This window comes from Muscardinus avellanarius (genome assembly GCF_963383645.1).
Source record: "Muscardinus avellanarius genome assembly, chromosome: 15".
NCBI lineage: Eukaryota > Metazoa > Chordata > Mammalia > Rodentia > Gliridae > Muscardinus > Muscardinus avellanarius.
This window is the reverse complement of record NC_137801.1, coordinates 42,389,356-42,413,253: the sequence shown is the minus strand read 5'-3', so window position 1 is coordinate 42,413,253 and position 23,898 is coordinate 42,389,356. Positions and strand designations below refer to the sequence as shown.

The window sequence follows — 23,898 nt, the reverse complement described above, 5'->3', positions numbered from 1 at the left end:
TTTAAAGCCAGGCAGTGGGAAAGAAGGAATGGTTTGCAGCCTAACCTTTCAGTGTAAGTCAGTGTTATAAAACAGGAATGAGGAAGAACAGAACGATGTGCAGAGAACAAGCCTATGGGCCACCATGATGAGTATTTACAAGGAAGAGGAAAAACAAAGACTATGGGTAAGTATAATTAAACAAATTCTGGTTATAGAAGATTTTAAAATGAAGATGAAGCCAGAGAAGCAAACAAGACAATCATTTTTTGCTTGTCATAAGTATTAAAGTGTTCCTTCAAAATGAGAAAGTGGTTTGACAAAATCATGTGTAGAATTCAAATGCCACTACTTCTGAAAGGAAAAGCTGACTTTGCTGCCAAAGACCTTCCAATGAAAAAACATTAAGCCTGCTGAGGTAATACTTGTGACTACCTGGGAACTCACCTGAAGTCTACTGATGCTCTGACTGGCAAGTTTCATCTCCTCTGTCAATGCCTCCTTAGACTTCTCAGCCAACGCTAGTCTTTTAGAGAGTGCTCGGCACTGTAAAATCAGAAAACATCCCATTTCTAGAGACAGCATTTTCCAAAACCAAATTTGCTTCAGGAAAGATTACAAGAAAATAATCTTCAAGACCAAAGGCCATTTATTTGTTCACTCATTCCACAAATACCTATTGAATACCTATAGGCCTGTACCATGCTGGAGTATGTAGAAGAAAGATCAGACCCCACCCTCATCATATAGTGAGGGAAAAATGTCCAGCAACCTAAGCTCATCAATTGCTACTATTTTTTTTTCATCTTAGCTCTGGACTAACAACCACTGATTACAAAAAAATAAGAATGTTCTATATTTATCCAGGATTCATTCATAATTCCATATTTATGATGTAGTCATGATTATTTCAAAAAGTGATCAATGCCTTCTGGCCACGAATCCTAATTTTCTTGTGTTTTCATTCCTTCACTAGAGACCACATTATAGGAGCAATAAAACCTTACAGTTCCACTTTTTTTCTGTATCTACACAGAAAAAAATAAGTGTAGAACTGTAAGATCATAGCTGTTTTCTCTGGTAATTCTACCAAACTGGACCATCTAGAAATACAGCAGATAAAAAAGAAAAGGGAAAAATTCTATTTCACATTATTGTTCAAAAACAGTGTGTAATTAAAAGAATCACTAGACTTTCTAAAAAGACCACTGAGACTGAAAAGGAGAATCTGATGAGACTTATTTGAATGCTGTGTCAACATCAGGCACTTGGACTAACTATTCCAGTAATGTCATACATGGGTCACCACTTCCTGTTTACAAATGAGGAAAACTAGGACAAACTAAAACCTTGTATCACAGTGTACTGAAGACAATTACTACAACAGGAAAAGTCCTTGGAAACAAAACAGCCGAAAAAATTCCCATTTAGTTTAGCAATTCAGCTAACCAAATCAACTACATCCTATTAACCAAACATCTATTGAGTAATCCGTACTGAACCTGACAAAGATGGAGACATGCAAGGCACAGATCTTCATGAAGATGACAGTCAAGCCTGGGACAACTAACAGAAAGCAGTCAGAGAACCACACAATGAGGGTACCCTTCTCTGCTGCACTGTATGGCTCAGGAGTGTACTACAGCAATTAATCCCCTTGCAAGTCCTCCAGTTTGCTGTCCTCCCCACTTCTTGCACTCCAACAAGGGATCATGAGTGGTCAACCTATCAAATATGTATGCTATGATTGCCTGCAAAAACCACACTGAGCTAGGCACACAAACATTTATTTTAGTAGGAAAAAGATGCAAAGCTCCTCTCCATTTCTAGCAACTGGCCTCTAATTGACCTCTCTCTCTCTCTGCAAGGGAGAAAGAAAATCATAGATAAAGCAGGGTCCCCATAAAAGGTATGATCTTTTATTTTTCAATTTAACAAAAATTTTTTTGCTCGAAAACAAGTATTTTTTTTTAATAATTACAAGTACATAAGCCAGTAACATTGCCACTCGTCATCATTTTTAAGAATCAGGTACTATACACAATTGCATGTGTACTATTATACAATTGGCAGCACAGTGGGTTCATCTACACACAGGAGAGTAATACACTGCACTGTGATGCTATGAAGGCTAGTTTTCCTAGGCAACAAAAAGTTTTCAAAGCCACTACAATCTTAAGAGATTAAGCAGTCATATATGCAGTCCATCATTGACAGAAATGTTATTTAGCTCATGGCTATATTTTTCTATTTTTCCTGATGTTTTTGGAAAATTCCCTGTTCAGGGAAAGAAGTATGCATGTCTATGTTTGTTAATCAATAACACCTTCCTTATACTGCTTGGGAAAGATATGGTGGATCTTAATTTGTTACTATATTACAACTGTATTCCATAGAGTATATGGAAGCTCCATGAAGTATGGAACATTTTTTTTACTGGGTAGGTCACTGGTTGGGTAAGATGTTAATTTTCTTTTTTGTTTGTTTGATTGTTCATTTTTTTATTTTGTATTGGAGCATTGTAGTCATACATCTTAATGGAGTATAAGATGGTAGAGGTATACATGCATACATCACTCATTTAGCCATTTTAATCATTATAATCCACTGTCTGCTATCTATAGCTGACCTTTTATTATAAAGTTTCAAACCAGAGACCTTAAAGTTCATATATGCTGAGCAGTATCTATTCTAGCTCATCATGTTTTTATTCTTTGATATAGGTACTTCCTTTTCCCATTTCTATTCCAAATTATGTATCATTTTTCTGATTATATTTCATAGCATTTTCCTAATGCTTTAGAGAAAATGAATTATTTGGTGAGAGAAGAAAAAATACAAAGAATGATTTTTTTATCTTTTAAAAGTTGGAAAGGGTTGCATTTTTCATTTGGTTATTTATAGGAATTTGACTCTACAAACTTTTCATTTAGAAATTGGAGAATATTTTTAAAAATTAGGCATATTTTGTTTTTTACCTGAACTTTTACAAAAATTCCTTTGCCTGTCTAAAATATTTGTAATTTCTAATACTGCTCTAAAACATAGGTTATGTGACCATAGAAAAAGCTATCTTTATGTCTCCCAGCTATCTTGGTATAGCTTGGAAATGACAAATCAGTCTTATAGTTGTTGAAATGAAGATTTTGGGGTGGTGTATAGACTAATCAATATGAACTACATCCAAATTCAGAGATGCAAGTAGACATAAAATGTGCAAACAATGACTTCTCTCTTCTACTGAACAGAAAAGGACAGTGACCTTATTGCTGGAGTGGAGAGGAAAACCATGAACCTACTTAGCCCTCCACTTACCTCAGCATAAAAGTGTACTGACTTGCTGTCGGCCAGCTGCAACTGAGATGTGAGTTCCACTACCCTTGCCATGTAATGATTTTTAATTAAGTCTTCCCGAGATTCCACATCTGGAACCTAAATGGAGCACACAAAATAAACAAATGCCAGTGAAGTGAAGCAATTCTAGGGGGAAAAAAAGGCAACACTGTACACATTTTCACTTGAAATTTCATGGAGAATTATAGTTTGCCTGCCCCTCAAAGAAACATCAGACACAGCAGATAAATGAATATCACAAGTTTCTTTAATTCAGCACTCTGCCTATTTCAGAAAGAAGTCGTAGCTTCAGAACTCAGAAGAGAAAATGACTGAGGTTAAGTACTGGGAAGCCCACTGAGGCCATGTTCGTCTACCCAGCTTTTATTAATCTCAAATAAACTTTCAAAATCTCCATCTATCTCCTCTGTCTTCTAATTGGAAGAAGGAAGGGGAAAAGAAGGTACTTACTAGAACCCCTAACTTATAAATGTTATTTTTCCCTAAATTATTTTAAGACAACTCTAATGCTCTGAAACATATTTTATTTCTAAATTGAACGGTTTTGTGCCTTTGTTCCAGCCTGTCATTTCTCCTAGTTACTGTACAATTACACAATATTGAGTGTGGTTTAAAAATACATGAAAAAAGTTCAAGATTATCTATATGATAATATAAATAAGGAAATAAAAGAATTCATCAAGCTACTTGAACATATTTACTGATTTGCCATACCAAATAGTAAGCTGAATGACTTCAGTGTTCACTTGATGGTTAATTTTAAAGTTACATCTTAGAATATTCCAAAATTCAAATGTGTAAATCTATTTGGGTTCATTTACTTCAAAGACTGGAAAGATTTGGACTGGCTAACTCTGACATGGCACTGTATTATCAAGGCCCTGAAAAGCCCTGCTTTCCTGGCTACCTACTGGGAGGATGAATATGGCCCTCAGCCTCAGGCATGAGTATGCCAGTGAGTGCATTGTTACAGGGACCACACATTGTTAAACTGCCAATACAAATCACTCAACAAGGCAGTTACAAAAGTGAGCTATAATTTGTTGGTGACAGTTAAAACAGAACCAGAGAGTAAAGAAACAAGGATCCAATGACAGAGGGGAATATACTGGCCCCACATTTGCTAGAATTGCCAGAAAGAAAAACAACTGGGCAAAGATAGCTTCTGCAGGACTTTGTCAACAAATGTGGTGCGAGATATTTACTAATAAACAATAATGCCATGCGTACATTACCTCGTTGTCAGATGTCCTGGTTAAAATCCCAACCTAGAACATAAGGGGGAAAATCTTTAGACCAGAAATTTTTCATTTCAAACACAACAGGTTAAACACATGTAAATTTTTCTCTTTTTAGTCCACACCAGCTAAAAGAGCATTGGGGACACAGTTCTAGAATCTCACCCTTGAACTGTCTTTTAAAAGCAAGCTGTTATACCTGCTGATAAGTAAATGCATTCATTATTTCTGACATGAGTCAGAAACCAATTGTTACTACTAAATCTTTTGTCAAAATGCTCTTTAGCCATTTTCACTGAAACACAATTTTAATTCTTCCTCTTCTATGTTATAAAAATTTCCAAACATACAGAACAACTGGGAAGAAAAAATAAACTTCTATATATCCACCATCTAGATCCAACAGATCTATGTACATAGATTTTTTTCTTGAACAATCTAAAAGTAAGTTGTAGGCGAGGCATGGTGACACACGCCTGTTATCCCAGTACTTGGGAGGCTGAGATAGGAGGATCTGGGTTCTCAGCCAGCCTCAGCTACTTAGTGAGACTCTCTGCAACTTAGTGAGACCCTGTTTCAAAATAAAAAGAATAAAAAATCGGGCTGGGGTAGAGTGCCCCTAGGTTTAATCCCTAGGACTACACACACACACAAAGGTAAGTGTAGACATTATAATATCTTACTCTAAATACTTATATTTATCTCTAAAATATTTCTATAATGCCATAATCACACCTGTAAAATTAATAATATTTAAGGTTTGGTACTGCTAAGATGCAATAAGTTCCGTATACATCTTGGAAATGAAAACTGTCTTGTATGTTTCACTATCAAGTCTGCTGTGTACCAGGTACAGAATATGAGGAGGACCATGACTTGCTCTTCAGTAGCATCAGGAAGCCACAGGGTATGTCAGCAGAAAAACACATGTTGGAGAACAGGGTCCTTAGAGAGCACAACTTTCCTCAGCTCAAGGAATTCTTGGAGAGCCAGGTATGGTGGCACATGTCTATAATCCCAGCTATTCCATAATTACAGGAGGATAAGGCAGCTTGCTTGAGGCCGGCCTAGCCAAATTAGCAAAACCCTATCTCAAAGTCAATGTTTTTTTTTTAAAGCCAAGTGTGTTTGGTGCACTCTTTTAATCTCTGTACTTGGGAGGATAAGACAGGAAGATTGCAGGTTCACAGCCAGCCTCAGCTGCTTAATGAAGCCTCTGCAACTTAGACCTTGTTTCAAAATAAGAAGTAAAACAGGGTTGGGGTGTAGCTTGGAGGTAGAATGACCCAGCATCAAAAAACCCCAAAACAAAAAAGCAAAACCTGGGGTCTGTAGCTCAGTAGCAGAGCACCCACAATGTTCAATCCCTAGCACCAAAACAACAACAACAACAAAAAAAAAACACTTGGGGACAATATATCAAAAGGGACTCTCTTGATTATTTCTCTTTCTGATTTCCCCTTTTCTAGATTTTCCTATTTTTTTTTTCCCCAGTACTAGGGATGGAACCCAGGGGCATTCTACTGCCAAGCTATACCCTTAGCACTATTTTTTATTCTTTATGTTCAAACAAGGTCTCATTGAGTTCCAAAGGGCCTCACTAAGTAGCTGAGGCTATTCACAAACTGCAATCTTCCTGTCTTAGCCTCCCTAATGCTGGGATTACAAGCGTGCAGCACCATGCCCAGCTAGATTTTTAGCAGGTATTATATTATAATTAAAAAAATAACTTTGAATTCTATAATAACAGTAGAGGTTTTTTATTTTATTTTATTTTATTTTATTTTTACCTTCTAAATCACTGCGGTTAAAAATAAGGAAAGAGGGCTAGGGATTTAGCTGCCTGGCAGAGCATTTGCCTAGCATGCATAATGCCCTGGGTTCAATCCCCAGTACCACAAAACCATAAAAGAAAGAAAAAGAAATAAGGAAAGAGATATAAAATTCTAAGATATCTTGTTGCCAAGCATGGTGGTGCATGCCTATAATGCCAGTACTTTGGGAGGCCGAAACAGGAGGATTGCAGGTTTGAAACCAGTTTCTGCAACTCAGAGAGACTCTTAGCCATTTAAGCAGGACCCTGTTTCAAAATAACAAATTAAAAAAGGACTGTGGGTATAGCTCAGAAGTAGAGGGCCCCTGGATTCAGTCCCCGGTATCTCTCAAAAATGATAGCTTGCCAACATACTGCCTTGTGAAAGAGTTATTCTGGTAAGTTTCTATATTAGATGATATTAACAAAACTTTATGTTCCCTAGGATATATCATATTAATTGCTTAAAATTTGTGTTAGTGTTCATTTCTATTAAAAAAGTAGGCAGTTGGTCCTTGATTAAAAACACAACCCCAAATTATAAATACTTTTATGAAAAAACAGAATCATCTTAAATTTGACTCAGGTATATATTCTTTGGGAATGCAGACTTAACCATAAGGAAGTTTGCATGTAAAATCAAAAGGAATTTAATGATATTACTTTTTCAAGGAGATATCCTGTTTACTAACGTGCAGTTTTTTCCTAGAGCATGTGGATCAGTCCTATTATAAAATAACATGAAATATAAGTGGTTATTTTATTCTGAATGTTGTGTCTCCCCCAAATTCCTGTGTTGAAATCCTAAGCACCAAGGTAATGGTAATAGGTAGGACCCTGGGGAAGTAACCTACTGGGATTAGTGTCCTTACAAAAGAGACCCAGAGAAAGTGTTCACTGCTTCTACTACATGAGAACATAGTGAAAGACAGCTGTGTCCAAACCAGGAAATAAGCCCTCGCCAGACACCAAATCTGTGGGTATGAGTGCCTTGATCTTGCCCTTCTCAACCTTCAACTGTGAGAAATGAAATATCTGTTGTTTATAGGCCACCTAGTCCATGGTATTTTGTTGTAGTAGTTGGAACACACTAAGACAATGGTTAACACTGAGAACTAGGTTAGATCCTTACCAATCAGCACTGAAAAAAAAAAAAAAAAACTGCAGGCAACCACAAAGCCACTCACCAGACTGGTGCTCTGAACTGGCTCCAACGTCACCTTTGCTGTGGCTTCATCCTGCCCAGTAGCATACAACACAGCAGCATTTTCCTGGGCTCGGCCAACCAACTGCCCGCTGCTGGTGCTCTTGAGCTTATCTGCAATCCGCTGGTTTTCTTTCTCTAGCTTGATTTTGGCTAATTGTGCTTCCAACATCCAATGTTCTTTTTCTTGCTCCAGTTTAGAAATCTTTTCCAAACTCTGTTGAACCTTGAGAAGCAACGTAAGAGTTTTATATCTTAGAGAACGATGCAGAAGAAACCTAGTAGCAAAAACAAAGCCCTTCCAGAGTATAAACCATCTCACAGAGGTGATAACAATAAAACCTGATTCTGAAATAGGGAGAGATTTATTAAACAGAATACAAAAAACATAATCATAAACTGATATATTGAACTGAAGTAAAAAAAGTCTCTATCAAAACAAAACAAAAAACTTCATTGAGTAAAAAGGAAAGCCTAAGAGTAGAAAAAGAATATAAAATAGTCAACATGAATATGATAACCAGAACATATAAAGAAGTCATTATGTAACAGAGATGCATTTTGTATATCAAGATATAATACCCAGAATGTATAAACAATTCCTACAAATCAATAAGAAAAAGATAGACACACCATAGGGAAAAAAATAACAAAACAAAAAAGACTTCCATAGGTACCTCAACAAGACCATAAACATAAAATAGTGCTCCATATCACTAATTATCAAGAAAACAATTTATATCACTGGACTAAAGTTCAAAAGAGAAAAATACTAAGGGGGGTTATGTTTGTGGAACAATATGAACTTTCATTCATATAGTGCTGAATGGCAGAAGTCAGACCTAAAATATGCACTACATAAATGCATTTAATAAAAAGTTCATCAGGCTATAGAACCAACCTATGGTGTTAGCATGCAGTATACTGGTTATCTCTGGGGAAGAGAAGAGTAGTAACTGGTAGTAACTGGAAAGGGACATAAGAAAGGATTCTGGGGTTCTGACAATTTTTCTCTCAGGTATATTATACATAGAAAAATATCCTTTCCCCATATACTTTTTTGAAAATTTAGATCCTGTGTGTTATATCAGCGTATTCTACTTGTGAAAATTCAATGGGATCTGCATTCATGATTTGCATCCTTTATTTGTGGTATGGGGGGTGGTTGAACCCAGGGGCATACTACTGAGCTATACCTCCAGATCTTTTTACTTTTTTTTTTTCCTGGTGGTATTGGGGATGGAACCCAGAGGCTTTCTACTTCCAGGCTATACTCCCAGACCCATTTTGTATTTTATTTGGAAACAGGGTCTCACTAAGTTGCTGAGAGCCTCACTAAATAGCTGAGGTTGGCTTCGAACCTGCGCGATCCTCCTGTCTCAGCCTCCCAAGTGTGTGGGGGGAATACAAGCATGCGCTACTTTTTGTCTTAAAGTAGTGTCGCAATACATTACCGTGTGCTGGCCTTGAACTTGGGATCCTCCTATCTCAATCTCCCAAATACTGAGATTATATGCCTGTACCACTGTGTCCCTAGCTGTGATTTGTATACTTTTCTGTAAGTATGTTTAGTAAGAAGTTATAATGTAAGCTGGATATAATGGCACATGCCCATAATCCCAATAATTTGGGAGGCTGAGACACAGGTTCGAAGCCAGCTTCAGCAACTTTTTTTTTTTTTTCCGGTGGTACTGTGGTTCCTGGAAACCCTTCTACTCCAGGCTACACTCCCAGACCTATTTTATACGCTTTTTATTTGGAAACAGGGTCTCTTAAGCCAGAGAGAGACTGGCTTCGAACCAGCACGATCCTCCTGTCTCTCCCTCCAAGTGAAGGGATTACAAAGCGTGCGCCACCACACCCGGCTAGCTTCAGCAACTTTAATGAGGCTCTCAACAGCTGTTTCCAAATAAGAAATAAAATAAGGCTGGGATGTAGGTCAAAGGTAGAATCCCCATGGGTTCCATCCCCAGCATTACCACTAAATAAATAGTTAAAAATGTAATTCTTAGAGCAAATAAAAGCTTGGGAATGATACAAAAATAATAATGATCTAAGCCAGGCGTGGTGGAACATCCTTGTAATCCCAGCACTTGGGAGGCTGAGACAGGAGGATTGCAGTTTGTAGACAGCCTCAGCTACTTAGCAAGCCCTTTGCAACTCAGTGAGACCCTATTTCAAAATAAAGAATAAAAAATAGAGCTGGGGATGTAGCTTGAAGATAGAATCCCCCCTGGGTTCCATCCTCAGCACTGCCAACAAAATTTTTTTAAAAAAAAGATAATGATTTTACAGTGAATTTCAATGCTTTGCCAACTATCACTATTGAGCAATTACCATGTACCAGACACTGTGTGTGGTATTTTCTTCCCTTTACTCCACTGAAGCCTCCTAACAGTCCAACAAAATTCATTTCTTAAAGTGGAGAATTAAGGTTCTCAGAAGTTAGACCATCTTCTTAGCTAAAAAAACACAGAGCCAGAATTTGAGACCCCATCTCTCTGGTTCACAAGTAGGCTTATTTTCCCTATATCACACTGCCTCCCACTGGCTCAGTGCATCTTTACAGGACCCTGAAAGGCAGACATGCTCACTTCAGAGTGTCAAGAAGGGAGGTCCAGAATGCTTCTCAGCTGAGGTCCATAGCTGGTCACTGGCACAGAGGGAAAGGCATTAGCTCTTGAAGGCAGGCAGTTCTGCTACATACTAGCTACTTTGGTAAAATTTATTTAATTTATTTATCTTACTTTCTTTACACTAATAAAAAGAAAAAAATCCCAAAAATTAACTTTAAGGTAATTCTATATTTTACTGTATCAGAGAAATTTTATTTTTCAGTAATTACTATATAGATTATACTTTTAGTCCCAGCATCTTAGTGAATTATTGTTAAAAAGATAAGTGATATTCTTCCAATGAAAATAGGTCAGCATTGACAAATAATTGTCTCAGATGAATTTATATTCTTTTTCAAACTGAGTATTTCCCAAACTAAAAGTTTAGCTGACAACAGATAAACTGGCATCCGTATGTACCAATTTCTGAATGATTCAGTGCTTCTCAGTCTTGCCTGCTCCCCAAATTCAACTATCCAACTGAACATTCAAAAATTTCCAACCCTGTTTATTTAAGAAATGAAAATAACTTGCTGAGTCTCTAGTCTTTCCTCCTCAGACATTTAAATCTTGTACCTAGAGAATTAATAATTATGGCTAAAGTGCATTGATAATACACTAATACTAAGTGAAACAAATACTGGATCAAGATATTTAGAGTATCAACAGATTTTTCAACAAATTATACATATGGTCCTAAATATGGAATTATTTCACGTTACATATTTAGTTTTGAATCACTCATCACTCTGTACACGTTAAAAGCTTCTCCAGGTAGATTTAGCATGTCTGACCTTTAACAATTTCCATGATTCTCCAGCTGCCATACCTGCTGTGCAAGGCCTTCTCGACTTTCAGTGGAGCTGAGAAGAACCCGACGGTTTGCTAATGCTTCCTCATAAGGCACAGACTCCAAAAGGGGCTATAGAAAAAGCACCACAAGAATTAAAGGAAAACTATTTCATCATCTTCCCCCAACTCTACAGACACAAATAAGAATGCTGAATAGGGTGTGCTAATAAATACTGACATATGTCGATACAGACTATTTTCTTTAATACACGTAAAAAGAAAAATATCTTTATTTTGAAAAATAAAGGAGGACTTATGCCAACTATAGCTACACAAGCTATAACTATATGGGCTAACACCAAAGTAGATATAAAAGAATAAAAAATCCAGGAAAGAACAAGAAATCCAAAGACATACAAAAGAATATATAAAAATCTATTATGTGACAAACATTACATTTCTAATTCCAAGAAGAAAGGAAGGGATGGATAAATGGTGTAAGGACAATCAGCTAATTACTTAGAAGAAGAACTAATTAGAAACTTCTCATATCTTATATCAAAATAAGTTCTACCTGAAGGATCTAAATCTAAAAATTTAAAAATTTAGCTGGGACTTCTGGGAAGATGGCGATGGAGAAAAGTGGGGCTTACGAGCCCTGCTAGCAACCAATCTTTATTACCACAAAATCAGCGCCTTTCATAGCCAGAAAACGCCATCAGCAGAGAAACGAAGAATGTAAATACAAGGGACAGAGAAAAAGAGGGCTGGAAAAATGAGACTCCAGAAAGAAACCAGACCGCAGTTCTGCAGCTGGAGCCGCGGTGCGGAGTGGCGCGGGCACCATCTTCCCTTACAGCACCAGGCACCAGAGAGGAGGGGGACTCAGAACGGAGCTCTGAGCCACAGAGGAGATACGCCGGCCTCACGCCCGAGGACGCGGCAGCAGCAAGCTCACCGGATGGCACCAGACCAACACACTCAACAGCCCACCAGACTCCAGAGAGGAGCGGCGGACAGCGAGCCGAGGTGAGCAGCTGTGGATCAGCCAGGTGGAATTCGGCAGATTTCTCAGCACAGGGAGTGTCTAAAGCTCCCAGAGGCTAGGCTCAGCACACCCTGCAGGGACTCAGAGTGGAGCTCAAAAACAGGGAAGAATTACGCCAGTCTCATGGCCAAGGGCATGGCAGTGGTGCCATATTGCCACCGGCGGTAGCAGCAGCAAATTCACCTAGTCCACTACAGCTCCATCAGCACACTCAACAACAGTGAGTCAAATTGCGGGCCCCAGAGGGGAAATCCCAGTACTGACTCCCAGGGACTTGACCCAGTGGGGGAGTGGCAGTGGCAGAGATATCACACCATAGTCACAACTCCCAGCAGGAGAACGCCCAACCTGGCACCCCCCATGGTCTAAAGCAGCCTCGACTGACTCCCTAAATCTGAGACTTTGCGATACAACCCAGTAAAGGAGTAGTGGTGACTGAGATACCACAGACTCGAGATCCAGAGCACCTTAAGTGAAGTCGTAGTGACCCAAAGGAAGAACCCAGAGAAGGCACACACTTCCGAAATCATGGGAAAGAGGAATAACAATGGAGCAATGAATGCCCACAACCCCACAACATCAGAACCTGATAAAACAGAAATTCAGAGATTTCTAGAAGATCAAATCAGGAAAATAACTGTAGAAATAATAGAGGTGCTTCGAAAAGAATTCAGAGAGAGACAAAAAGAGATAAAGGATGCAATCAATCAATCAATCAAGGCCTCAATTCAAAGCACAAACAACCGATTAGACCACATGGAGAACAGAATCTTGCTCCTAAAAGATGATCACTCCAAAAACAAACACATAGTTTCTAATTTAGAAAAAAAAAAAAATCCGACAGCAGGAATCTGACATTGAAGAAATATGGGCCCATTTTAAGAGAGCTAACCTAAGAATAATTGGAATGGAGGAGGGAAAAGAAAGTGAAACCAAAGGGATCGATAATCTCTTCAAGGAAGTAATAGCAGAATATTTTCCAAACATAGAGCAAGCGGTTGATACACAGGTCCAGAAAACTTATAGAACTCCCTTTAGACAGGATCAGTGAAGAGAATCCCCACGCCACATAATTGTCAAAATGACCAATGTGGATGCCAAGCAGAGAATCTTAAAGGCAACAAAAGCAAAAGGCCAAGTGACATTCAGAGGCAAACCAATTAGAATCACTCCAGACTTCCCAAACTAAGTCATGAGAGTCAGAAGGGCTTGGAGTAACATATTCCAAACTCTGAAAAAAAACAACTTCCAGCCAAAAGTTTCCTACCCAGCAAAACTTTCTATCAAATTAGATGGAGAAATAAGAAGCTTCCATGACAAACAGAAACTGAAAGAATTTGTCTTCAAAACCAGCACTAGAGAAAATACTCAAAGAGATTAACTACAAAGAAGAAATAGGTAACACACACCAGAACCAGAGAAACAAGATTTTCCATCCAACAGACAACTAAGATTGGTTATCTTTGGAGATTCATTATTTATGTTAGTCTTTTACCTATTTCTAAATTGTATTGTTTGCTTTTATTGTTGCTAATTTTTAGGATTTCTATTTGGAATATTAATATACCTTCAGATTTAGCATTTGGAAATATTTTATCCCATTCTATCAGTAACTTTTAACTCTGTTTACACTGTCTTTGGATATACAATATTTTTTTATTTTTTAGGGAGTTTGTTTACCCTTTTGTTGCCTGTGCCATTGAAATCATATCCAAGAAATCAGCCCCAGGGACTCATGCAGTCGTGAAAAATTCTCTGGGTGTGAGATTTTGCAGTTCACCCAGTGAAGGAGTAGAGTCAGCTGAGATTACCACACCCTCCAGAGATCCAGAGCAGTGCTCAATAACACCGTAAGAGAAGTCCTGGTTCCTGCAGAAAACTCCCAGCCTGGCACTCCCAGGGATTCACGCAACTGTGATAAAATTCCCTGGATCTGAGATTTTGCAGTTCGACCCAGTGAAGGAGTAGTGGCAGCTGAGATTAATACACCCTTCAGAGATCCAGAATGGCTCTCAATAACACGATAAGAGAAGTCGAGATTCCACGGACAATCACCCAGCCCGGTGCCCCCAGGGACTCCCACAGCCCCAATAAATTCCCTGGGTCTGAGACTTTGGGTTACAACCCAGAATGGTGGGAGTAGAGTCTGCTGTTGGACATGCAGAGGCTCAGACAGACTCAAGCTCTGATCAGTAGAAAGTGTGAGAGGAGACCTACAGTTAACACTAGACCAAATTAGTAGGATCTCCGGGATCACTACAGACCTCCCAATAGTGGTGAATGGGGAGAAGTCAGACCAGCCCAGCCCTAGCTGTGGAGAACAGAGACACCTCTGCTTACCTGCTGATACCCTAAATTCCTACTATTAAGATTGGATCAGACATAATATCCACAAAAGACATGATGCCAAGACATCAGAAAAACAAGCCTGAGAACCCTGAAAATATGAAAACTAGGAACAGTGAAGAAATAATGGAAATCATGAATACTGACTTACAAGAAATGCAAGGAGAATCCGAGTCCTGATCTTCAATATAATGAAAGGCCTCAAAGCAAGTGTATAGAAAATGAAAGAAGAAATGGAGATAATAGAAAAAAACCAGAAAGAGGCCTGGAATGAAAGGAATCAATAAATGAAACAAAGATAGCAACAGAAAGAAATTCTGGAAGATTAGATGAAATGGAAAACAGAATATCATTGTTAGAAGACAGCTCATTCAAAACAGAAAACACAGTCAACAGCATACATAAGTCATTACAGCAACAAAACCTAAACATTCAACAACTATGGGACAATATGAAATGTCCTAACTTACAAATAAAAGGCAGTGAAAAGGAAGAGAGGTACAGACCAAGGGCATTCGTAATCTCTTCAAAGAAATCATTTCAGAGAATTATCCAAACATGGAAAGAGACTTGGACTTACACATTCAGGAGACATACAGAACGCAATTAAGACAAGATCAAAGAAGGACCTCCCCATGCCATGTAATAATCAAAATGACCAACATAGAGGCCATGAAAAGAATATTAAAAGCAGTGAGAACAAAAGAACGGGTGACATTCAGGGGGAAAGCAATAAAAATTACCCCAAATTATACAACCCAAGTCATGAATGCCAGGAGAGACTGGTATGATGTGATCCAAACTAAAACTTCTATATCCAGCAAAATTATTATTCAAAATTGATGGAGAAACAAAAGTGTTTCAAGATAATCATAATCTCAAAAAATTCATGAATTCAAATCACTAAAAAACACTAGAGAAAATACTTAAAGAAATAAACCATAAAAAAGAAAAATGAAGCAAGTTACAGAACCAGAGAAGAGATGAAGTTGATCGGCAGGGCATCTAAGTAAAAAGAAATAATATTATACTAAAGAGACGATAGAACACAAAATTATAGGAAACAAAAATCATATTTCAATATTAACTCTGAATGTCAAAGGACTTAACTCGCCAGTCAAAAGACATAGACTGGCAATTTGGATTAAAAACATAATCCAAGTATATGCTGTTTGCAAGAAACTCACCTTACAGCCAAAGACATTCACAGACTAAGAGTAAAAGGATGGAAAAAGATATATCATGCTAATCGAGACCAAAAATGGGAAGGGATAGCAACGCTGATATCCAACAAAACAGATGTTAAGCCAGGAGTGGTGGCACACGCTTGTAATCCCCGCGCTTGGGAGGTGGAGACGGGAGGATCACGCAGGTTCGAAGTCAGCAACACTGGCTTAAGAGACCCTGTTTCCAAATAAAAGATATAAAATAAGTCTGGGAGTATAGCCCGGAGGTAGAAGGGCTTCCAGTAACCCCAGAACCACAAAAAAAAAAAAAAAAAAAAAAAACCCACAGATGTTAAGCTAAAACACATCAGAGGAGACAAAGCAGGGCATTTCCTTTTATTAAAAGGAACAATCCACCAAGAAGATATAATGATAGTAAATGTGAATGCCCCAAATGTGGGTACAGCCACATTTGTAAAACAAATCCTCCTGGACATCAGATCTCAAATAGACCCAAACACAATAATATTGGGAGACTTCAACACACCTCTCACACTACTGGATCAATCTTCAAGGCAAAATATGAGTAAAGACTCTTTAAAACTAAAGAAAACTATAAACCAAATGGACCTAATAGAAATATACAGAATATTTCAACCAGGAACAACAGAATATAAATTCTTCTCAGCATCCCATAACCTTCTCAAAAATAGATCACATCCTGGACCACAAAGCAAGCACCAGCAAATTCAAAAGATGTAATATAATTCCCTGAATCTTTTCAGACCATAATGGAATGAAAGTAGAAGTCAACAACAGGAAACCCAAAAGAAACTATTTAAATACATGGAGATTGAATGATACACTATTGAACAATGAGTGGGTAAGATCGGAAATTGGGGGGAAATAAAGAAATTTATGGAAATAAATGAAAATAGAAAAACAACTTACCAAAATTTATGGGACATTTTGAAGGCAGTGTTAAAAGGAAAGTTTATACCATTGAGTGCCCACATTAGAAGAACAGAGAGTCGCCAAGTAAACAACCTAATGACACAACTCAAGTACCTAGAAAGACCACAACAGTCTAATCCCAAAGTCAGCAGAAGGCAGGAAATGTAAGCCCTCAGTTCCTCCTGAGCAAAAACAGCTACAACTTGCAGCACTGGAAGCTGAGCTCACCACACCCTCCAGAGATCCAGAGTGACAATCAACACAGTAAGTGAACTCACTGTCCCCGCAGAACACCCAGCACTGTACCTGCAAGGACTCATGAAGCCATGATAAACTTGCTGGGTCTGGGACTTTGCAGTTCAACCCAGTGCAGGAAGGTAGGAAAGGAGTTTGCTATTGGACATAGCAGAGACTCTGACAGACTCAGGCTCTGCATCAGTGGAAAGTGTGGAGAAAGAACTATACTTAACACTAAATCCAACAAGTAGGATCTCTAAGATCACCACAGACCACCCAATTGTGATTAAGGGGGAGAAGTCAGATGAACCCAGGCCCATCTGTGGAGAATAGAGATTCTACATATACACTGGGTTTGGTCCTAGAGGTATCTGCAGCCTATGCAGGCAGGGAGAGACTCAGGCTCCATCTGTGGAAAGCGTGGAGGGTGACTTATGCTTAACACTAGACTCAACCCCATTGATACCAGCCATTTGAAAAGACTGAGAAAGACTCAGAAAACTAGGCATGCAGCAGGACAGGTGCCAGTGGCACGAAGCATCTAATTGGACTGAGAATATAGAGGCTAAGTCTGCTGACAATTCATCTATTTGTAGGGTTGCATTATTTTATTGTTTTGTTTTTGTTTTTATGTGTATATGCTTGTTTGTTTGTTCTCTTCCCCACAATTTCATTTCCTACCACATTCAACCTGCAATGCTGAATGCAATATAACTTACCTTTGGATATACCAGCTGACACTTAGGGACTGATAGAAATCTATCAAAAACAACAGAGACAAACTTCTGAAATCATGAGAAGGAGGAATAAGGAAGCAATGAACTCCCACAACCCTGCAATAAAAGAACCTGACAACACAGAATTGAAGAGAACACCAGAAGGACAAATCAGAAATCTAACAATAGAAATTATACAGGATTTCCAAGAAGAATTTAGAGAGATTCTGAAAGAAATAAAGGATGCAATCATTAAAGTGAAGGCATCAGGCTGGGCATGGTGGCACACACTTGTAATCCCTGAGCTTGAGAGGCTGAGACAGGAGGATAGCACAGGTTCAAAGCCAGCCTCGGCTACTTAGTGAGGCTCTCAGCAACTTAATGAGACCTTGTTTCCAAATAAAATATAAAACTGGTCTGGGAGTATAGCCTGGAAATAGAAAGCCTCTGGGTTCCACCCCCAGTACCACCAAAAAAAAAAAAAAAAAAAAAAAGTGAAGCCATCCATCAATATAAACTATAAACAATAAAATAAATCAAATGGACAACAGAATATAACTCTTAGAAGATGATTACTCTAAAAATAAACACATAGTATATAATTTAGAAAAAACAATCCGAGAGCATAAATTGGACACTGAAGAGACATGGGCCTATGTTAAAAGAACTAACCTAAGAATAATAGGCATTGAAGAGGAAATAGAAGGTGAAACCAAAGGGATCAACAATCTTTTTAAATATGTAATATTAGAATTTTCCAAACATAGAAATAGAGGTACAGGAAACTATAAAACCCCCTTTAGACAAGATCAGAGAGAAGGTTCACCACACTATATAAGAGTCAAACTGACCAATGTAGAATCCAAAGAGAGGATTTTAAAGGCAATGAAAACAAAAGACCAAGTGACATTCAGAGGCAAACCAATTAGAATAACTCTAGATTTCCCAAACCAGGTCATGAAAGCCAGAAGGGCCTGGAGTAAGATATTCCAAACTCTGAAAGAAAACAACTTGGAGCCAAAAATTTCCCACCCAGCAAAACTATCTCTCAAATTAGATAGAAAAAGAAAAATCTTCCAAAACAAACAGAAGCTAAAATAATTTGTCTTCCAAACCAGCACTAGAGAAAATACTCAAAGAGAGCTTAACTGCAAAGAAGAAAGAAGTAATATATGTAAGATCCAGGAAAAAAAAGAATTTCCATCAAGCAAACAAGTAAGCAAAGAAGAACAAACACTACCTCAAACCAAAGTTAAAACTCAAAATGTTAGGAATTAAAAATCATCTCTCCATAATCACACTGAACATACATGGCCTCAACTCCCCAATAAAAAGAGATAAGGTGGCAAAATGGATTAAAAATCAGAATCCATCTAACTTCTGCCTGCAAGAAACACACCTTACAAGTAAAGAGAGTCACAACCTAAAGGTAAAGGACTAGACCAAGGTAATCCATGCCAAGAGAACTCAAAGACAAGTACCAACTATGATATCAGAGAGGTTAGATTTCAAGTACAAGCTTATTAGAAGAAACAAAGCAGGACATTTTTTATTAATAAAAGGAACAATCCAACACAAGGAAATAATGAGAGTCAACATTTATGCCCCAAACATAGGTATGGCTACTTTCATAAAACAAACTCTTTGTGACATTAAGTCATACATAGATCCCAATAAAATAGTACTGGGAGGCTTCAACACCCCTCTCACACCATTAGACTGATCTTCTAGACAAAAGGTCAGTTAGGATGCCTCAGACCTAAAGAACACCATCAACCCAATGGATAATTTTAGACACATTATAGAATAATCCACCCAACTACAGCAGAGTTCACGTTTTTCTCAACTATTCATGGAACCTTCTCCAAAATAGATCACACACAGTTACATCATTTACAGAAAAATGGAATGAACTGAAGGACATTATGCTAAGTGAGATTAGTCAGTCACAAAATGTAAGAAATTGGATGCTCTCCCTAATATGTGGAAGCTAGGGAGAAAATGGGTCAAATAAGAAACTCTAGACAAGAAGGAGATACTACAGATGAACAAATAAGGTGACCTAACTGAGGGGATGGAAGGGGAAAGGGAAATTCCCTAATGTACATTAACAAACATATCAGTCAATCACTAAGGCAAATATGAGAAGGAAAGGAGGAGGTAATGGGGTAGGAACTGGGTAAGGTTTAATTGGGTGATGTGTGCATATATCCCTCTACCATCTTCTACTCCATTAAGATGTATAACTACAATACACCAATAAAAAGTTTTTTTTAAAAAAACATTTTAAAAAAGAATTATATTTAGCCGGGCGTGGTGGTGCATGCTTATAATCCCCACACTTGGGAAGCAGAGACAGGAGTATCCACAGGTTCAAAGCCAGCCACGTTGGCTTAAGAGACCCTGTTTCCAAATAAAAATAATATAAAATAGGTCTGGGAGTGTAGCCCAGAGGTAGAAGGGCTTCCAGAAACCCCACTACCCCCCCCACACACACAAAGGATTATATTTATTTTTAAATAAAAATTTTTAAAAAAGGAAGATGAAAAAGATGCAATGTTCCATGTGAAAGAATATTAACTGAAGTACTGCATATATAATAAAAAATAGGCAACAACACACATTATCAGCAATAGAATGGTCAAATTATACATTTATGGAATGAAATGCTATATAGGCATTAAATTGATTATAGTAATTTATATTATAGATATAAATTATATATAAGCATATCCACAGTACCTTAATAAAAAAGATTCAAAAAGCATATACAAGCTAGATATATTTTGCTTTTATTAGGATTTGTGTGCCTGTGCATCCATGTGTTTACATACACATTAAAATATTTTGCATGTGAATATATTCTAACAAAGTTAAGAGTAGCTAGCTAAATTGGGGTGGTGAGATTTAGGATGATCATAATTTTCTTCTTAATGTACTATTGTGTCATGTGTGTGTGTGCACGCATGCACATGACTGTGAGCATGGGCATGCATGTAAGAGAGAGACTGAAGATTGAAACCAAGGCATAACTTCTGAGCAATACCCCCCATCCTTTTTTTCTTTCTTATTTTGAAATAAGGTCTCCTTAAGTGACCAAGCACTGGATTCAAACCTGAATCCTTCTGTCTCAGTTTCCCAAGTAATGGGATTATAGGTGTGCTCCACTGTGCCAGGCTACTGCTAGATCTTCTAATTTTTGCTGCTGTTGTTGTAATGACTGTGTATTCTTACTATATTAGGGGAAATTATAAACATATTTATTTATTTTGTTTCTACAAGTAAAAGATGTTATGAAGTTTGATATTTACTGCCTGCCATGCTACCTCACTCCAGGGACTCCACTAGGCACTGGGGACACTAGTCCAACATGATCTTTGCTTATCACATTAGGTTTAGGTCTTTGTCATCTCTTCCTGAAAGTCCCCCTATAACACCCATCAATCACCAGCATTCTAAAACTGCAGAAAATTTAAACAATATGGACTATAGAAAAACTCTTGCCATTCTCTGGAGTAATTCCTAGTGTTTTCTCTGATTTAAATATCAACAGCAGTTCACAAACCTTTCTCACAGCCTCCATATAGGCAGCAGCTTTTTTCTTGTACTGGAGCATGCATTCCGCAGAAAGGGGACTGATGAATCCACTCGTTGCCTTAGGATCATAGCTCAGTGAAGCAATGAAGTAGTCCACATTGTTGCTGAAGAAAGATGCAATCTAAACAAAGTATGACAAGAAAACAGATTCTGTTTTCCAACAACAATCTAAAATATGTATCTAGTAGCTTTTGGAGCAGTTTAAAGACGCTGTGAATCAAAATGAAATTTCAAGACCTGCCCTAAAGCCCAGTTTTATTTATTTGAGAAGTAGAAAATGATAAATAATAAAGAGTATATAGATATAAATATTCAGAACTGACTTCTCACATGTCATCTTAGACATCTTGAAAACCAAGATTGATTCTGATTTATTCTGTAGGTGATTCTCATGACCTGTTTACATCACTAATTTCTGCATTGATCTCAAGATATCATGGTTCAGGTTTACTCATTACATTTGTTTTTCAATTTTTTTTTTGTGTGTGTGTGTGGCACTAGGGGTGTAACCCAGGGGCTTTTCTACCTCCAGGCTATATTCCCAGAAGTATTTTTATACTTTATTTGGAATCAGGGTCTCACTAAGTTGTTGAGAGCCTCACTAAGTAGCTGAGGCTGGCTTTGAACCTGTACAATCCTCCTGTCTCAGCCTCCCAATGCTGGGATTACAAGTGTACACCACCATGCCCAGCTGTTTTTCAACTTTGAATATTTCACATTTCAACAGAAGACATGACATAGGCATCTTGGATAGGTAATCCACCTAAAATTTAATTCTGTAAATCTCAATTTATGAATTATAAATAGAAAAGGAACAAAAGCTAAAACTTTAGTAGATTCTTGTCATTCACAGATTTAAAATTTGTTAAGCCTATATAAGCAGCCACAAAAATCCATAACTATGCCGGGCATGGTGGCGCACGCTTGTAATCCCAGCATTCAGGAGGCTGAGACTGGAGGATCGCAGTTCGCGGACAGCCTCAGCTACTTAGGGAGACCCTCCGCAACTTAGTGAGACCCTGTTTCAAAATTAGGGCAGGGGGTGTAGCTCGGAGGTCGAATGCCCCTGGGTTCCATTCCCCAGACCCGCAAAAAAAAAAAAAAAAAAAAAAATCCATGACTACAATTTTGCTGAGCCATGATTCTGATCAAGAACACCATATGAAATGGTGATATAAAATAAAAACATCAGCTGGGCATAGTAGTATATGCTTGGAATCCAAGTACTTGGAAAGCTGAGACAGGAGGATTGCAGGTTTGAAGGTAGCCTCAGCAATTAGTGAGGCCCTCCATAACTTAGTGAGACCCTCTTTCCAAATAAGAAATAAAATTGGGCTGGGGTGTAGCCTAGAGGTAGAATTCCTCTAGGTTCAATCCCCAGTACCCCCCCCCCAAAAAAAAAAGTCTGGCCAAATGGTCCAGCCAGAAAAATTTTAGTTAAATACATTAAAGAATATTCTATCTTGATAAATATGAACAGGTAAAACAGTATTTTTCAAGTATTTACTTGTAAAACAAAGTATTCTGTCTTGACAAAAAAAAAAACTGCTCTAAAATTAAGCAATAATCACTAATAAAAAATCTGAAGGTTATTTTTCACTAATGTTTTTCTATGTCAAATAACAAGTATTCCAAGCCAGGTGTGGTGGTGTACACTTGTAATCCCAGAATTTGGGAGGCTGAGACAGGAGGATCGCAGTTCATGGACAGCCTTGTCTACTTTATTTCTTGCAAATGGCATGGACACATCTAATATCTGCATTTAGGTCACATTCTTATATTATGAGGTCTATCTTCTTTCTTTTTTCTAAGAGTTTTAAATTTCCAAACTTTAATATGCACACCCTATGGCTATAGCCTTCCAGCTGTTGTGTGTGTGTGCAAGCGTGTAACAAAGGGAATGTAACTCTACCTCCAAGCTACACACCAGACTATCCCAGCCCAATTTTACTCTTTTGTTTTTTTAAACAGGGTCTCTAAGTTGCAAATCTGCAATCCTCCTATCTCAGCCTCCCAAGTACTGGGATTGTAGTCATGAGCCACCTTGTCCAGGTATTCTAGCTGTTTTTGTTTTTGTTTTTGTGGTATTGGGGATGGAACCCAGGGAGATTCTAACTTTGAGCGACACCCCAGCCCTATTTTTTATTCTTTATTTTGAAATAAGGTCTCACTAAGTTACAGAGGGCCTCACTAAGTAGCTGAGACTAACTGTAAACCTGAGATTCTCCTGTCTCAGCCTCCTAAGTACTGGGATTACAAGCATGCGCCACCATGCCTGGTGTTTTTTTAATTATAAATTTTAAATTTAGTTTAATTAAATCATATTAGCCAAGTATTAAGCTGTCACCAACTAACACTAGTTCAAATATTTATGTAGGTTAAAAAACATTTATAAATATTCCAAACTAAAAATTAGATACTTTCCTTGAAACAACATTTTAAGGTTTCAGGCAAAACTATGAAATATATATGTATTTAATAGTTCAGTGTTCTCATAAAAGGCAGCAAATGCAGAGTCTCCAGTAAAATACCAACCCTTTCCTTTTTCTGGAATTTTCCTTAACTGAATCATTTATCCTTAGAAAGTTCTGGCATGTGGTAGATAAAGAGGGTGAAAAGGATGCAGAAGGATAGTTCTTTGGCTCAGGAATCCAAAGGGTACAGATCTGTGAGTTAACAGAACCTAAATAATGGCCCTAAGCTCTAACCAGGTATCACAAAGACCAGCTCAAGTTTAGGAAAGATGACAAAAAGAAGCAAAAAAACAAAAACAAAAACAAAAACAAAAACAAAAAACAAATAAAAGAGTAGACAACATAACCCATGATCATTTCTGACT

At 37.9% G+C, this 23,898-nt stretch overlaps 1 protein-coding gene across 4 annotated transcripts in view; it reads right to left on the bottom strand.

The window, feature by feature from the left end:
* PPP1R21 (protein phosphatase 1 regulatory subunit 21) overlaps window positions 1-23,898 on the bottom strand; it is a gene marked incomplete at both ends in the record, with an annotated part of 79,484 nt that overhangs the window by 5,546 nt on the left and 50,040 nt on the right. For 2 of the 4 annotated variants that reach the window (XM_080711792.1, XM_080711791.1), the window contains 6 exons: window positions 427-525; window positions 3,295-3,411; window positions 4,569-4,601; window positions 7,572-7,814; window positions 11,033-11,125; window positions 21,028-21,180. In XM_080711792.1, coding sequence (XP_080567918.1) covers window positions 427-525; window positions 3,295-3,411; window positions 4,569-4,601; window positions 7,572-7,814; window positions 11,033-11,125; window positions 21,028-21,180 — 738 coding nt within the window. The remainder of the gene's footprint in view (window positions 1-426; window positions 526-3,294; window positions 3,412-4,568; window positions 4,602-7,571; window positions 7,815-11,032; window positions 11,126-21,027; window positions 21,181-23,898) is intronic. The other 2 variants (XM_080711793.1, XM_080711794.1) reach the window with 2 other exon arrangements.